This window comes from Neovison vison, chromosome 3 (genome assembly GCF_020171115.1).
Source record: "Neovison vison isolate M4711 chromosome 3, ASM_NN_V1, whole genome shotgun sequence".
NCBI lineage: Eukaryota > Metazoa > Chordata > Mammalia > Carnivora > Mustelidae > Neogale > Neogale vison.
The window spans coordinates 219490757-219506347 of NC_058093.1; the positions used below are offsets into that span (position 1 = coordinate 219490757).

The 15591-nt window shown below is 43.2% G+C and overlaps 1 protein-coding gene across 2 annotated transcripts in view; it reads right to left on the minus strand.

The window, feature by feature from the left end:
- The window catches only part of KREMEN1 (kringle containing transmembrane protein 1), a 66163-nt gene that overhangs the window by 18570 nt on the left and 32002 nt on the right, over window positions 1–15591 (minus strand). For both annotated transcript variants that reach the window (XM_044243996.1, XM_044243995.1), the window contains exon 4: window positions 5584–5708. In XM_044243996.1, the coding sequence (XP_044099931.1) occupies window positions 5584–5708 (125 nt within the window). The remainder of the gene's footprint in view (window positions 1–5583; window positions 5709–15591) is intronic.

Below are 15591 nucleotides of genomic sequence, written 5' to 3' on the forward strand. Positions count from 1 at the left end.
CCACGTTTTATTGAACGTTTACGGAGTTCCAGGCGGTAGGTGCTTTATGGCTAGTCCCCACCACAAACTCATTACAGGCCCCGTTAAAATTTTTCATTTTATTTATTACCATACGGTAGAACTATTTATATGGCATATAGTTCTATGAACTTCAACCCATGTTGACAACCACCCCTACGATCAGCCTGTAGCTCAGGCACATGGCCCCAATAACCTTCCTATCCTGAACCTGCTTTATAGTTCCCCCTCCATAAATAAACCTGCGCAACTACCTATCGCTTTGCTGTGACTACGGTTTTGTTTTTTCAAAAATATCACATGCTAAGACTGAATGTTTATGTTCCCTCAAAAGTCGTATGTTGAAATCTTAACTCCTAGTGTGAGGGCATGTGGACATGGAGTCTCTGGTGAATTAGGGCACTAGAACAGAGTCCTCATGAGTGGGTTTAGTGCTCTTATAGAGGAGACCCTAGAGAGCTCCCTGGGTCCTTCTCTCGCGTGAGGACACAGCACGATGGCCATCTATGAACTAGGAGACATGCTCTCATTAAACACCCAATCTGCCAACAACCTTAATCTTACGCTTCTCGCCTCCAGAACTGTGAGAAATAAAGGTTTATCGACCCGATCTATGGTAAGTTTGTTACTGCAGGCAGAATGGATGAAGGCATCATTTAAATGGAATGATATAGCATGTAAGCTTTTGAGACTGGCTTTCCACTTAGTGCAATGTCTTTGAGATTTATCCAAAGTGGTGCATAGATCAATAGTTCACTCATTTTTATGGCTGAGTAGTAAGTCCATTGCACAGATATACCACTGTTTGTTAATCCATTGGGTTGTTTCTAGTTATTTATGATTATGGTTAGAGTTGTTATAAACATCGGTGTATAGCTTTGTGTGTGCATAAGCTTTCATTTCTCCAGAGTAAATAACTGGGAATGGGGATGCTGGGTTATAAGGTAAGTTTATGGTTATAAGAAACCACCAAACTGTTTTCCAGTGACTGTACCATTTTATATTCAAAACAATGTATGAGTCCCAGGTGTTCCATATCCTTGTCAACACACATTATTGTCAGTATATTTTATTTTAGCCATTCTAAGAGGTATGTAGTGGTATCTCATGATGGGTTTCATTTGCATTACCCTAGTGGTTAATGATACCGAATGTCTCCTCATGTGCTTATTTGTCATCTGTATAACCTCCTTGGTGAAGTATCAAGTCATTTGCCCACTTTTTAAATTTTGAGGTATTTTTAAAAAAGAGTTTATTTGTTTATTAGAGAGAGAGTGAGAGAGAGCGTGAGAGGGGAGAAGCAGACTCCCTGCAGAGCTGGAAGCCTGATGTGGACTTGATTGGGGACTCTGGGATCATGACTTGAGCCGAAGGCAGTCACTTAACCAACTGAGCCACCCAGGTGCCCCATTTTTCAAATAAAAAAAAAATTTTTTTTTAACTACTGAGTTTTTAGTTTTTGTATGCAATCTGCAAATAAGTCCTTTGCTGCATATGCGATTGCAAATATCCTCTTCTAGGCTATGGCCTGTCTTTTCATTCTTTAAAAAAATGTCTTTCAGAGAGCAAAAGTTTTAAATTTTGATGAAGTTCATTTACTATTTCTTTTATGGATCATGCTTTTGATATTACTTACACCTAAGTACTTTCTATGTAAACCCAGGTAAACCTTGGTCACGAAAATTTTCTCCCCTCTTGTCCTCTAAAAGTTTTATAGTTTTACATTCTAGTTAGACCCAAGATCCATTTTGAGTTGTGCATGTAGTCTTTTGTGTTTGATTTCTTCCAATTAGCATAATGTTTTGGTCATTCATCCATGTTGTTGTGTTTATCAGTACGTTTTACTGTATCTTCTTCCTGTTGCTGAGTTGTGTTCAAAACTATGGATGTGGGGGGACCTGGGTGGCTTCAGCCCAGGTCATGATCCTGGGGTCCTGGGATCCAGCCCTACATCAGGCTCCCTGCTCAGCGGGAGTCTGCTTCTCCCTCACCAGCAACCCCTGCTTGTGCTCGCACTCTCTCTCTGTGTCAAATAAATAAATAAAATCTTAAAAAAAAAAAGCGTGTCTATAGCACAATGTATTTATTTTTTCATCAGTTAATGGACACTAAGTTATTTACAGTTTGGGACTATTCTGAATAATGCTGCTATGAACACACGCGCATACATTTTTGTGTGAACATACATTTTCAACTCTCTTAGGTATATACGCAAGAGTGGAATTGCTGGCTTACAAGGTTACGTTTAACTTTTTGAGAAAGTGCCAAACTGTTTTCCATGGCAGCTGTCTTAGCTGGTCCATAGCACTATTTTACATTTCCACCAGCAAAGGATGAGGATTCCAATTTCTCCACATCTTCACCGATGCTTATTTTATCTTTTTTTTTTTTTTTTTTTTTGGTACACCTTTCATTTTAGTGTCTTATCAGTGGGTTGATTCATTTTCTACATTAATCAGTGTTTTTCGACCAAGGCTATTGCTTGGGTTTTTTTGAAAGTACAAAAGCCACATAGTTTTTCCAGAAAGGTTTCAAAACTCCCAAAGATTAATTTCCAACTTATAAGTTTGTTTTTATTTTCAATCTATGACTTGACTGGTATTAAAGCTGCTATTTGATAGTAATTAAATATGTTGTCATTGATATAAACCTGTTTGGTTCGGCAAACAAACTGAAATGATTGTCTTTAAAAAAAAATTTCTTTTTTACCTATAGCCATGGGTTATTTATTGTTGTGGTTTCTCATTATGGTTTTGATTTGCGTTTCCCTCAAGACTAATAATATGAGCATATTTCCATGTTTATTGGCCATTTGTGTGTCTTCTATAGAGAAATGTCTATTCAACCCATTTGCCTATTTTTTACTTCAGTTGTCCTTTTATTGTCAAGTTGTAAGAGATCTTTATAGATTCTGGACATTAAATCCTTATTCAGATATAGGATTCATAAATATTTTCTCCTATTCTGTGAGTTATTTTTTCATTTTCTTCGTAGTTTCCCTGACACACAAAAGTTGAAAATTTATTTACTGGGTTGATGGGTAGTAAGTTTTGGCCCACATACCACTGTTTGCTAACCCTAATATATGCAATTATTCTTATGCCAATACCACTCTCTTGATTACTATAGCTTTACGGAAAGTCTTGAGATCAAGCAGGATGAGTCTTCCAGAGTTGATCTTTTTCAGAATTATTTTGGTTATTCTAGGTTTTCTGCTTTTCCATGTAACATTTAAGGATCCACTTAACAATTAAAAAAAAAACTATCATTTTTTGATTGGGATTGCATTGAATCCATACATCAATCTGGGAAAAGCTGACATTTTAACAATATGAAGTCTTCCAATCCACGAACAATGTCTGCATTTTAAAAAAGGATTTATTTATTTGAGAGCGAAAGAGAGAGTGAGTGGTGGGGAGGGACAGAGAGAGAGAGAGAGAGAGAAAATCTCCAGAAGACTCCCTGCAGAGTGAGGAGCCAGACGACCCCGAGATCATGACCTGAACCGAAATCAAGAGTTGGACACTTAACTGACTGAGTCACCCAGGCACCCCACAATGTCTGTATTTCTACTTATTTAGATCTTAATTTTCTCTTGCAATGTTATACATTATTTGGATATAGGTCTTTAATATCCTTTGTTAATTCTGAGATTATTTATGCTGCTGTAAATGGAATTTAAAAATTTTATTTTCCAATTGTTCACTGCTATTATGTAGAAATGCAACTGATTTTGTATATGACCTTATAACATGCAACCCTGATAAATTTACTTATCATTTTTAATAGCTTTTATGTAGAACTGTCTACATACCTGACCATGTTGTCCATAAATTAAGAAAAAAATTTCCTCCTTTCCAACCTACATGGCTTTCTTTTTCTTGCTTTATTTCATTAGCAAGGATCTCAAGTACAGTGCTGAATAGAAGAGGTGAGATTGGGCATCATTGTTTGTGCTTAATTTTAAGCAGAAAGAACTGAACTTTCCACTATTGAATAAATATGACATTAGCTTTAGATTTTTTGATAGCTGCTCTTTCTTTTTAAAGATTTATTTTATTTATTTTAGAGGGGGAGAGGGACAGAAGGAGATAGATGGAATCCTACGCAGGTGCGTATATGAGCAGTGGGGAGGGGTAGAGGGGAAGGGAGAAGAAGGCTCCCTTTTGAGCTCCATCTCAGGACCCTGGGACCATGACCTGAGCCAAAGGGGGACACTTAACCATCTGAGCCACCCACGTGCCCCTATTGCTACCATTTTTTGTTTTAAAGCTCAAATTATTTTAGAGTTGGATAGTGGTGACCCTTCCAGTTGGTTCCTGTGTCCTTTTGGCAGCCCTCACCATTCCTTACTTTCTTGTACAACATGCTTCAGGCTCTTCTTGCACTTTCTTAGGACGGAGCCCTAATTCTTATATAATGAAGAACAATATCTAGGGGTGCCTGGGGGGCTCAGTCAGTTAGGCATCTGCCTTCAGCTCAGGCCATGATCCTAGGGTCCTGGGATCGAGTCCAGTGTCAGGTTCCCTCCCTCGCTGAGCAGGGAGCCTGCTTCTCCCTCTCCCTCTGCCCCTTCCCTTGCTTGTGCTCTCTCTCTCACTGTCTCTCTCTGTCAAATAAACAAATACAATCTTAAAAAAAAAAAAAGTAAAAAAAGAACAATACCTAGAAACCAAGATCTGAGCACTAAGTGTGCTCTGTGGAACCACTGTGTCACTGTTCCCAGGTCCTCTCAGTGGACAGAGATAAGAAATATATATGTATATACAAACACACACACGGACCTACAAACATGTTTATATGTATTTCCGTATCTGTCTCTCTATATATCAAAACCATATACTATACTAATAACTTCAATCCCTGCCTGATACTATAGGCTTCACTTCTCCAACAGTGAGAAATCTGGCTCCCATTATCCTCAGTATATTTACTTATATGCTCTGCAAGCAACCAATCAGTCCATTGGGTTGGGCCACTGGCCTCACAAAGCCCCTGACCTTGCAGACTATTCTCCTTGCTTGGGCCTGATTAATGGCTTTTTCACTGAATTATTAAGGAAGGACAAAAGAAAGGAAGGAAAAAGGAAGGAGGGAAGGAAGGATAGAGCAAACAATAGGATTATTGAACCTTAATAATCAAGGAGTAAATTGCAAATAGAGGAAAGGAAAGCAAGAAAAGAAAGTATTTTGTCCAGGCTAGGGCCCCTAATGTAGTAAGGAAATAACCACTGCCTTGGCCTACTCCCAGATCCCCTGGGAAGCCAGAGATGTCCCTGCTCATAACGTTCAAAGGCACAAGGAAATACATAATTCTGTCAGAGGTCAAATAGGGATACAGATATTGGGGGATTTTCCTCTTTTCTCACCCATCTTTAGACAAGAATACTGCCTCACACTCCTGAATGCCAAGCCCTGCTCTTCTTCCAGTTCCTCCTTGGCAGAAAAACAGTTCCATGGTTTGACAGATTTAAAAAAAGGATATATATTTTTAAGTTATCTCGGCAGATTGCATTTACATCTTCATGCTTTTCTATAGATATAGATAGAGCCATAGGATCATTACCTTGAACCTCTGACTCCGACAAAAACTGATGCAGGTTTGTATGGTAAGTTTGTTAGACGTTTTACTGGCGCCGGTTAGAGGAGGTGGGTTTCCATGATCCTTGTAGCAGCCAAGGTTTCCAGGCACTGGAGGAAAAAGAAAAACAAAAGAATTTCACAACATCTGGCTGTGAAACACCAAGACGAAACAGTGATTTGTGCCAGGTACTTTCATCTCAGCTAATATTTCTACTCTTAAGGTACACATCAATAAAAAGCAACAAGCTTTAAAAATGGAAGTCCTCTGGCCAATGCCATATTTCTGTTTTCTTCTGAAGAGTATGTGTGGCCCAAGGTCCACCTTTAACTAATTTGTTCGGTATTAATAGAATTGAGCATTAAAGAGAACTAGGAACAATTTCCTCAAAATAGAGAAGCTGCAATATGTAAATTATGTTTCAGAGTTGCTGGAGGGCAGGAAAAGCCCTAGGAAGCCTTTCATCCCATGCCTGTGCATCCCCCCCACTAGTTGTTATTGTTTTTAAGACTTATTTATTTATTTTAGGGAAAGAGAGGGGGAGAGAGTGTGTGAGTGGTGGGAGGGGCGAAGGGAGACGGAGATGTAGATGTAATAAGATGGTAAGTGTCATTTTAAGTAACCAAGTTCTAGGGTCATTTGTGGTATAGTAATGGAGAATTACTACATCTACATATTACATACTACATACATGTTGAATGAAGGAACGAGCTGATTGTAGGCCATGGACAAATCAACCTCTCTGGACCTTAGTTTTCCATCTTTGTTATTAATTTATGAATCACTTCACTATCAGATGAAGCCCTTTCCCCTACTTTATCTGCTTGGCTCCTCACAGTTTATGTAACTGAAGATATTATTAATAAAACATGAATGAGGCTTTTCCTAGAAGCACTTCTAGGTCAGCTAAGAATTATACGTTATTCAATTCTGAGTAAGCCATACAGACCCCCAGAAAGCATTTCTCCTTTGTGTTTAAGACTAGAAAACAGGGGCGCCTGGTGGCTCAGTGGGTTAAAGCCTCTGCCTTCGGCTCAGGTCATGATCTCAGGGACCTGGGATCGAGCCCCGCATCGGGCTCTCTGCTCAGCGGGGAGCCTGCTCCCTCCTCTCTCTCTCTCTGCCTACTTGAGATCTCTGCCTATCAAATTAATTAATTAATTAATTAATTAAAAAAAAAAAGACTAGAAAACAGAGGGGCACCAGGTGGCTCAGGTGGGTTAAGCGTCTGCCTTCAGCTTGGGTCGTGATCCCAGGATTCTGGGATTCAGCCTGGCTTTAGGCTCCCTGCTCAGTGGGGAGTCTGCTTCTCTCTCTCCATCTGCCTCTCCCCCAGCTTGTGGTCTCTCTCTCTCTCTCTCTCAAGTAAGTGAATAAAATCTTAAACAAAACAAAACAAAACCAAACAGGGGTGCCTGGCTGGCTCGGTCAGTTGAATGTGTGACTCTTGATCTCAGGGTTGGGAGTTCGAGCCCCACACTGGGTATAGTGATTACTTAAAAATAAATTTTTAAAAAAGAAGACTAGAAAACAGCATGGTCCAATTTAACAAACTTTACATCCACATTAGCCTGTTGGCAGGTAAAAATATATGTGAGTCTCTGTGTGTACTTGCTGCCACCATCTAACATCTAACCAGTTCCTGTTAAATCAGCAGGAAGTACCACTGCTAACCCAAAGAGTCACCCTTCCCCCTCCAGCCAAGTGGTTACCCTTCTCCCTTGCGTCACACATGGTTCAAATATAACAAATGTGGCTCACCACACAAATGTTAAAATGCATCTTTTGGAAACAAACCAGATCTCTATAGTGGCGAATGTAAACAGAAAAACTCTAGGCAGTAGGAGGCTGGTGTTCAGTGGGAGCCTGGCTTGGGAATGGCTGGGTTTTAGAGTTTAAACAAATGCAGTGAGTTAAGTATCTCTAGTCAGGGGCACATCCCACAAGCCGAGTTTGTTAAAGGGACCTTACGCACGGAAACTCGAACCATGCATTCAATGGTTCTTAATGAGAACTACTCGATCATCATCACCCTGGTCATTTACTCTGATTTTTGTCTCATTTATCCTATTATGATTAGAAGTAAGCATGTTATTGTGGATTAGTTTACAGAATGCTCAAGGCACATAATCATAAATGTTAAGATTAGATATCAACAAGGTTATGGGTTGTACTAATGCAGCTGGAACTTATAAGCATTATTCACAATTTGGTGAGCAAATCCAGGCAGCTCATGTTCCAGTGGGGTAGTGGGGTAGATCTCTGGAAGTCAGCCTCTCCGACGCTGCAGCGCCATCCATCTGATATCAATGGCCTGAGGTATCGTGCCTGTCTGGCCTGAGTCAGTTGCTTGCCAGACCCCATCGAGTCTACCTCCCAAATACTGAAGATGTTTGTCCGTGTCTCTGTCTCCACACTGCCATGTCCCTTCCCACTGAGACTACTGCCCTGGCCTGCTAGTCCATCTCCCTATTTCCAGGTGCACGCCACATTAATCTAGTTAGTACACTGCAACCAGAATAATCTTTACTGTTCCAGGCAGAAGGAAAGGCAAAGGCCTAAGGCTGAAATGAGGTTGGCCTCTGCAGGAACAAAAAGAAGTGAGGATAACCAACGACAGAGAGAGGGGAAAGTAGTAGGAGCTGGAGGGGTAGGCAAGAGTCCTGCTTGCAACCTTCCAAGTCCCTCAGGATGAAGTAAGTCCCAGCTCTCTCACATGGTACACAAGGCCCTGCCTGATCTGTGCTGCTCGCTCCACTTCCCCTCCCCCTTCAGCATGACCTCTCTCTCTATAGCTCAGCTCATGTTCTAGATGAAAGCCAATTAAGTGATAGTGTATTTGCGAGTTTCCCCATGACACATTGCTCTCCCGACTTCTGCGCATACTCTTTCCTTTGCTTGGAATACTCTCTCTGCTTAACATTGTAGCGCACTATTTCCCCTGGGGAAGCACCCGCCCCCCCAAATAAGGTCATATGTCCCTGTTGTGGGCCTGTAGCAGCCTCAATCCTAAACACCTGCTCATGTGTCTCTCTCCCCAACAAACCATGTATGACTTAAGGATAAGACTGTATCTTCCACACACTGTTGAATTCCCAGGGCCTGGTACGGTCCCAATCACAGAGCCGGTGCTAAAACTGAATCCCAGATGCCCGGGCCTGTTCTACACCACCTGCTGGAATCACAGAGTGAGTGGGTAAAGGTAATTCTTCAGCAGCAGTGAAGGAACAGAGCCAGGGCGGAAGTAAAAGGCAGAGCTGACCTGCGTGACAACACCCACTTAAAGCTAATGAGCGTAGGGTCTGAATCCTGCCTGCATACTGTCCTCTCTGACTCTTCAAATCACCACTCAGGATAACTGAGTTTTCCAGAAAGGTTAACTTGAAAACTTAAAGTTTTATCCTCATCATTTAGGACAGAACCTTTCTAAAACATATTAGCTATTTTTTTTTAAACTTAACTCAGTTTAACCTATTTTATTTTTTAATTTTTAAAAAAGATTTTATTTATTTATTTATTTGGGAGAGAGGGAGGGAGAAACAGACTCCCCGCTGAGCCCGCAGCCTGATATGGGACTCAATCCCAGGACCAGGGATCATGACCTGAGCTGAAGGCTACCACTTAACTGACTGAGCCACCCAGACACCCCTCAGTCTAACCTACTTTACGTTTCTCTTGGTGGCTTGAGGTTGTCAAATGTCCTTTACCCAGGCTGGTGTGCTTTTTTTACGTGCTCGTGTCTGGCTTCAATAGTCAAGTCTGTGCCGTTGGTTACCGCCGAGGCTGCTGACCGTTCAGAACATCGGAACTGGAAGGAGTCTCAGGGAACCTCTCTACTTTGTGCTCCTGTCTGTGTGTGTACCCTCATCTTTATTTGCTGCTGCTTGGGCTTACAACAACACTGCCACGCTTATTAGAGTTGTGTGAAAAACAGAAACAGTTTCTAAAGGGGGAGATCTAGGCTCCCCACTTTCCGGCCATCACGCCACAGCTCAGGAGTTGTTTTGCACGCTCCCATCCCAGGACACGGTGCTCCGCAGACGGGTGCTGGCACTACTGCCATTGGCTCAGGAGCAGCGAGTGCCCTACAGCAGCCCCGAACGTGTGCTCCTGAGTCCGACAGACCACAGCGTGAGTTCTGGCCCCGGCTTCATCAATAGTGGAACGAGGAGCGACAGGGCCCCAAAGCGTTCTTTGGGGAATTGAAATGAGATAATGTAAATAAAGTAAAGACCACGAGGCCTGGAAGGATAACATGTGCCGAATAAACAGTGTTCATTGTCATTACAGTTGATCCTTGAACAACACGGGTTTGAAACGCATGTGTCTATTTATGCGTGGATTTTTTACAGGATAGGACTGTGTATGTATTTCCTCTTCCTTACGATTTTCGTAATAACACTGTCTTTTTTCCAGCTTACTCTATTGTAAGAATATAGTATATAATACGCATAATGTACAAAATCTGAGTTAACTGACTGCTCATGTGATCAGTAAGGCTTCTGGTCGACACCAGCCTCTTAGTAGTTAAGTTCTTGGAGAGTCAACAGTTATGTGCGGATGTCTGACTGGGCAGGGGGTCAGTGCCCCTAACCCCTGCATTGTTGAAGGGCCAAGTGTATATATAAATAGGGCTTTCATCGTTCACCACACAAACAGAAACCACTTGCTCAGTAACAGAAAACTAAAATAGCATTGAGTTAAAAGGCAAAATCAAAGGCAGCCACCTCAACAAACTGGGTTTCATTCCAGATATGAAAACATCGATCTCTTACAGCTGGTGAGCACACAGTACACTTTCCCATAAGCATCTCACGTGGAAATCAAAGCCCTCTGAGGAAGGTGGTATGGACGGGGTTATTCTATGTGACAGAGAAGAAATCATGGACTGGTGACGTTGTGGGCCTTCCATGGGGGCAGAGAAGATGGAACCAGAGGGTACAAGCAAGCTCTGGAGTGGTAGAGACTCACTCTGTGGTTTTGTTCCTTTTGCTCACAGGGCCGGTCTGGTGAACTGAATGGAAGTCAGATTAAAGACTGACTTCTCAAACACATCAGCCCCTCCACACTCGGTGTGCCACGAGGCCAACCCCTCAGACAGTGGCCAGCCTCTGAGGGGTGCCACTGCCCTCTGACTCGCGCTGGAAAGTGTGGCTCGAAGTCTCGCCGGAGAAGACACGTCATGCAGTCTTCAAAAGCGTTACTGGCCAACTGAGTGCATTTCCAGACCGTGTCCCACCCTTTGCTCTTCCCAGAAGTGGGGAGGAAGAGTCAATTTGAAAAAGGATATTTGTTCTCAAATTCCTTTTTACTTTCAAGACCACTTTAAAGTCCTGTGGCTTGGTCATGCATTTTTCCTCTTACCAAAGAGGCTTCATCACTTTCAATTCTTTAAAAATCCTCTTAAAATACAAGCAGACCCCTTGCTTATCATAGTTGATGCTTTAAGACGAGTGACAGTAATCAGCAACATTCTCTTCAGATGTTCAGAGGTCTTGCCAGAGATAAAATTTTCAGAGGTGGCTGAGGGGAGATGGTCCTCTATTCAGATTAATCTGGGAACTACTGTTCTTTTGCATCATAAGGAACAGCTAGGAAGCATCCAGGCAGCTGACTAGCCACCTTTACATTTGGACAAAACTGTGGTTCACTGTGAAGGTGCTGTGTACACCTCCATGGGAGCCCCCATGGCCAACAACCCTTTTCTAAGGGCCACCATCTTCTTAGAGCATCAACTGCTGGTTGGGAACAGGCCAAAGGATTCCATCCTCTGACTGACTTCTGTGAGGCCCATGAGATTCTCTCTCCCAGAAAGCTGGAACTGGGACTTCAGTTAATGAATTGTGAGTGCTGGACTTACAGGGGTCTTGTTAAGTGGGGGTTAAGGCAACCAGCCATATTTGGGCCACCCGAATTGATAAGTGAGCTTATTCTTCTGCTCCAAAAAGAGGAAGAAGAATGGATGCCATCCTGAGACAGAGGCAGAGGTGGGAGACCATGTGGCCCCAGAGAGAGATGGCAAGAGTAGGTACTTTCTTCCCAGGTTCTCGGGACACAGGAACAGGATGTTCTGCAATATAGTCCTAATGCCTGTCCAATAAATTCTTTTCATTCAAGTTAATTTGAGTGAATTCCATTCCTGGCAATCAGACAACTCCTGACAAAGATAGAAAGCATGCCCATTATGGCAAAAGCTCAATTTGAACACAAATCTTCAGATGGCAATTTATTTAAGAAGTCCTGACTGTTACTATGTTTTCTGTTCCAGTGCTCTGACCAGATCTGGGATATCTGTTTAAGAAACGAGAAGCAAAGTTCTTATCTTGCATTTTGGAAAACTTCCCTGGCTCTATAGGACTCCTTTTACTTTGTCTTTTTTTTTTTTTTTAAGATTTTATTTATTTGCCAGAGACAGAGAGAGAGTACACACAGCTCTCTTGTGTGTAGGCAGCGAGAGAAGCAGGCTCCCTGCCGAGCAAGGAGTCCGATGCGGGACTCGATCCCAGGACCCTGGGATCATGACCTGAGCTGAAGGCAGCGGCTCAACCAACTGAGCCACCCAGGCGTCCCTCCTTTTACTTTGTCTTGTAAGTAAAATCTGCTTCTTCAGACATGAAGAAATGAAATGCAGTGACTCTGCTTGTTTTAAGTCGTTTAACCTTGTGTGGAGACCCATCTTCTGCCCCTGGAACCTCAAGCTGGTGTCTCGGTAGCTGATTTCTTCCCTCCATGGGAGCAAGAATGGAGCTCACCTGAGATGATGCCGCTGGTGTCCTACCAGAGGACCAATCATTTCAAATATGTCCTTCAGAGAACCAATGGGTTAAGTGTCGACTCATATATTCTCTCAGCCACGAGCTGTGACCACAAGCACGTTGCCCTCCGTCCTAGCCACTTACAACTTCCATTCCGGATTGGCAGCTGCCATCTTGGTCCAAGTCCTATCCCAATATGGGCCCATCGTACTTCTTTAACTTTATTTCTAAACATCAGCTTTCCTTTGTCAGTTGCACTGATTCTACGAGCAGCACTACTCGTGTCTGAATCCCCTATGAGCTCGTCCATATAAAAAAGTGAACACAGACTTCTCTTCCCTGTGAAATTTTACCTTTAGGGGAAGGTAGTAAGAGATCCTAAGGATCCTGACCCCCATACGGCCCTGATGTATCACAGTGGTAGTTTTCTTTTGGTGGGAGTTCCTTCTCTGAAACTTAATTTCTGGTGACTTAATGTGTTAGTCTCCAAAGGATGCTCTAATAATCTTGCCCCTCCCCATACATGTGGGCCACCACCACTTTAAGAGTTGGCATCAATTTGGGATGCCTGGGTGGCGCAGTTGGTTGGACGACTGCCTTCGGCTCAGGGCGTGATCCTGGAGTCCCAGGATCGAGTCCCACATCAGGCTCCCAGCTCCATGGGGAGTCTGCTTCACTCTCTGACCTTCTCCTTGCTCATGCTCTTTCTCACTGTCTCTCTCTCAAATAAATAAATAAAATCTTTAAAAAAAAAAAAAAAGAGTTGGCATCAATTTCCTTTGCCCTTAAATCTGGGCTGGCCTTGTGACTTGCTTTGATCAACAGAACATGGTGGACTTCTGAGTTCATGCCTTCAGAGGACTGGCAGCTTTTGCTTCCTCTCTCTTGGAAGCCAGCCAGCCACTATGTGAGTAGCCTGAGTAGCCTGTTAGAAAGAGCAGTTACCCAAGTAGAGGCCTGAAGCCGTGTTGGATGTCCTAGCCCCAGCAGAGCCCCCAGGGGAATGCAGCCACCTGACTGAGCCTTGATGAGAGCAGCAGAAGAACCGCCGAGCTGAACCTCAGCCAACCCACAGGAGTAGGAGAAATGGTAAGCCGTTGTTGCCTTAGGCCACAGGGGTTTGGGGCGGCTTGTTATACAGCAACAGAGAACTGAAACACCTTACTCGACAGAAGGTCAGTCCAAGTTCAGGAGGAATGATACAGCTGGGTCTCTGGGAAGAAGAGCTCTCAGTTTATTGACTTGAACTTTTGTTTTTCGGGGACACCACGAATATCCCAGGCAAGGAACCACAGAGTTGTCTTTGACTCTTCTCGCTGTTTCATCCCTTATATATTCTACTTGTCATCAAGTTCTGTCTTCTTCCTAAAGGTATCTCGGATTTAACCCTTCCTGTCTTATCTCACTGCTGTCATCACAGCTCAGACCCTGATCCGCTGGATTTAGAAATCTGCACCCATCCTTTCCTCCTGGACTTCCTTCCTTGGACCCATTCTGTAAGTGGGCCCTGGGCTCATCTTCCTAAACTAGGGCTTTCAGTATGTCAGTCCCCATCTGGCCAACTCTGGCTTTCGAGGTTTCAAGGCCTCATCTGGTCCCTCCTTGCCCACGCCTCTACTTGGCAATGTGGTCCCCAGACCACGCACACAACCCCAGGCCCTTCCTCCAAGTCCCTGTTGGGCTGTTACCTGACCTGGTATGCTCTGATCCATCCAGCCCCATCTACCTCTCTCTATAATGACTCCAACCTCCACAACCGCACCGAGAGCTCTCTCATCTGCAGAAACTCACAGCTCTCCACCTCCTAATTCAATCATATTTATATACCTGGTGAGCTGGTCTCCAATTTCCTCCCATGTTTATAACTCCGATTCCTAATTACATTTTAAGATTGACGGTAGGGACTCTCTCTTATGTTTATGTATATTCCTCCAGGCAAGCGCTACTGTAAAGGTGTTCGGTAAACTCAACCATGTTGACCTGAATGATTTTCCATTTTTAAGTTAGTAGTATGACTTGCCCAACCGTGCTTCAGAACACTTAGGAAATACAGTATATATCTGTCATTGAGGAAAATGGCCATTTGGTTCAGAAAGTCTTTTTTTTTCCCTCATGGAAAATTAAATAATACCTACTGCCCAAAATCAAGAACAACTGAGTATCCGCCAGATCTGAGACCATAAAACCGTGCTATGAGAATGAACGCAGGGCCTCTTGTGTTCTCTGACTTCAGAGCCACACCAGGCCCCAGGGGAGTGGCCCCCACAACAGCTGAGGCACGCCACTGAGCCCCGTGGCTAGTCAGATAAAGAAGGAATGTACAGAAATAACACACAGGTTAGGAATAACCTATTTAGGAATTGTATGGCGGGAACATGCTAACAGCAGTCCATTCCCTGGGGAAAGCACAGGCCACCATAGCACCTGCTAGAACTTCCATGCCCACCACATGGGTTGTGTGTACTTTATGCACTGGATCTTCAAAAGAACCCTAGAAGGCACAAATGAAAAGACCAAGGCTCAGAGCAGAGTCATTTTGCCAAAAGCCACTAAACGATTAAGATTCAAACCTAAGGCCATGTGACTCTGACATCTACATTCTTTCCACTAATTTGTGTTGTCTTTCTTACTGGAAGAGACATGATAACACATTATCAGGAATATTTAATGAGCACCGTTATGGCCTGCCCTGTGCTAGGTGTTGGGGGAGACTGTCACAATACATGGCTTGGGGGGATGGGAAGTCCCCCTAGATTCCATCAGCACCCTACACAAATCAACATACCACCCATGCAAAAAGAGAGCATGTGCTTGGCAAATCCAGCTTCCAGGGGAGTCCCCCGTTCTACCTTAAGCCTCTCCTTCACAGAAATTCCAGAGCTACCCCTGCTCCTGTCGTTGAACAGCTTAGTCTGGCTGGGAAAACACAACTACTCACATGAAGCAAGAATGAACAGTACGAAGCAGGATTCTGACATAGGCTAATTTAATGCTAATCTAAAAGGGCTCGATGCAACAAAAACGTAAAGTAACTGTAATGGCCAGAGGGAGGAGGTGCAAAAAACGAGTCTGCATCATTTATATTATTACTGTTCATTTCAATATTGCTTTGGCTGTCAGCTGAAGTTTCAGGTTTCCTTTTAGCTGTGAAGTGTGAATGATGCTCCCAGATGTGTCTTTTTTTTTTTTTTTTAAGGTTTTATTTATGACAGAGAGAGTGCGAGAGGGAACGCAGCGT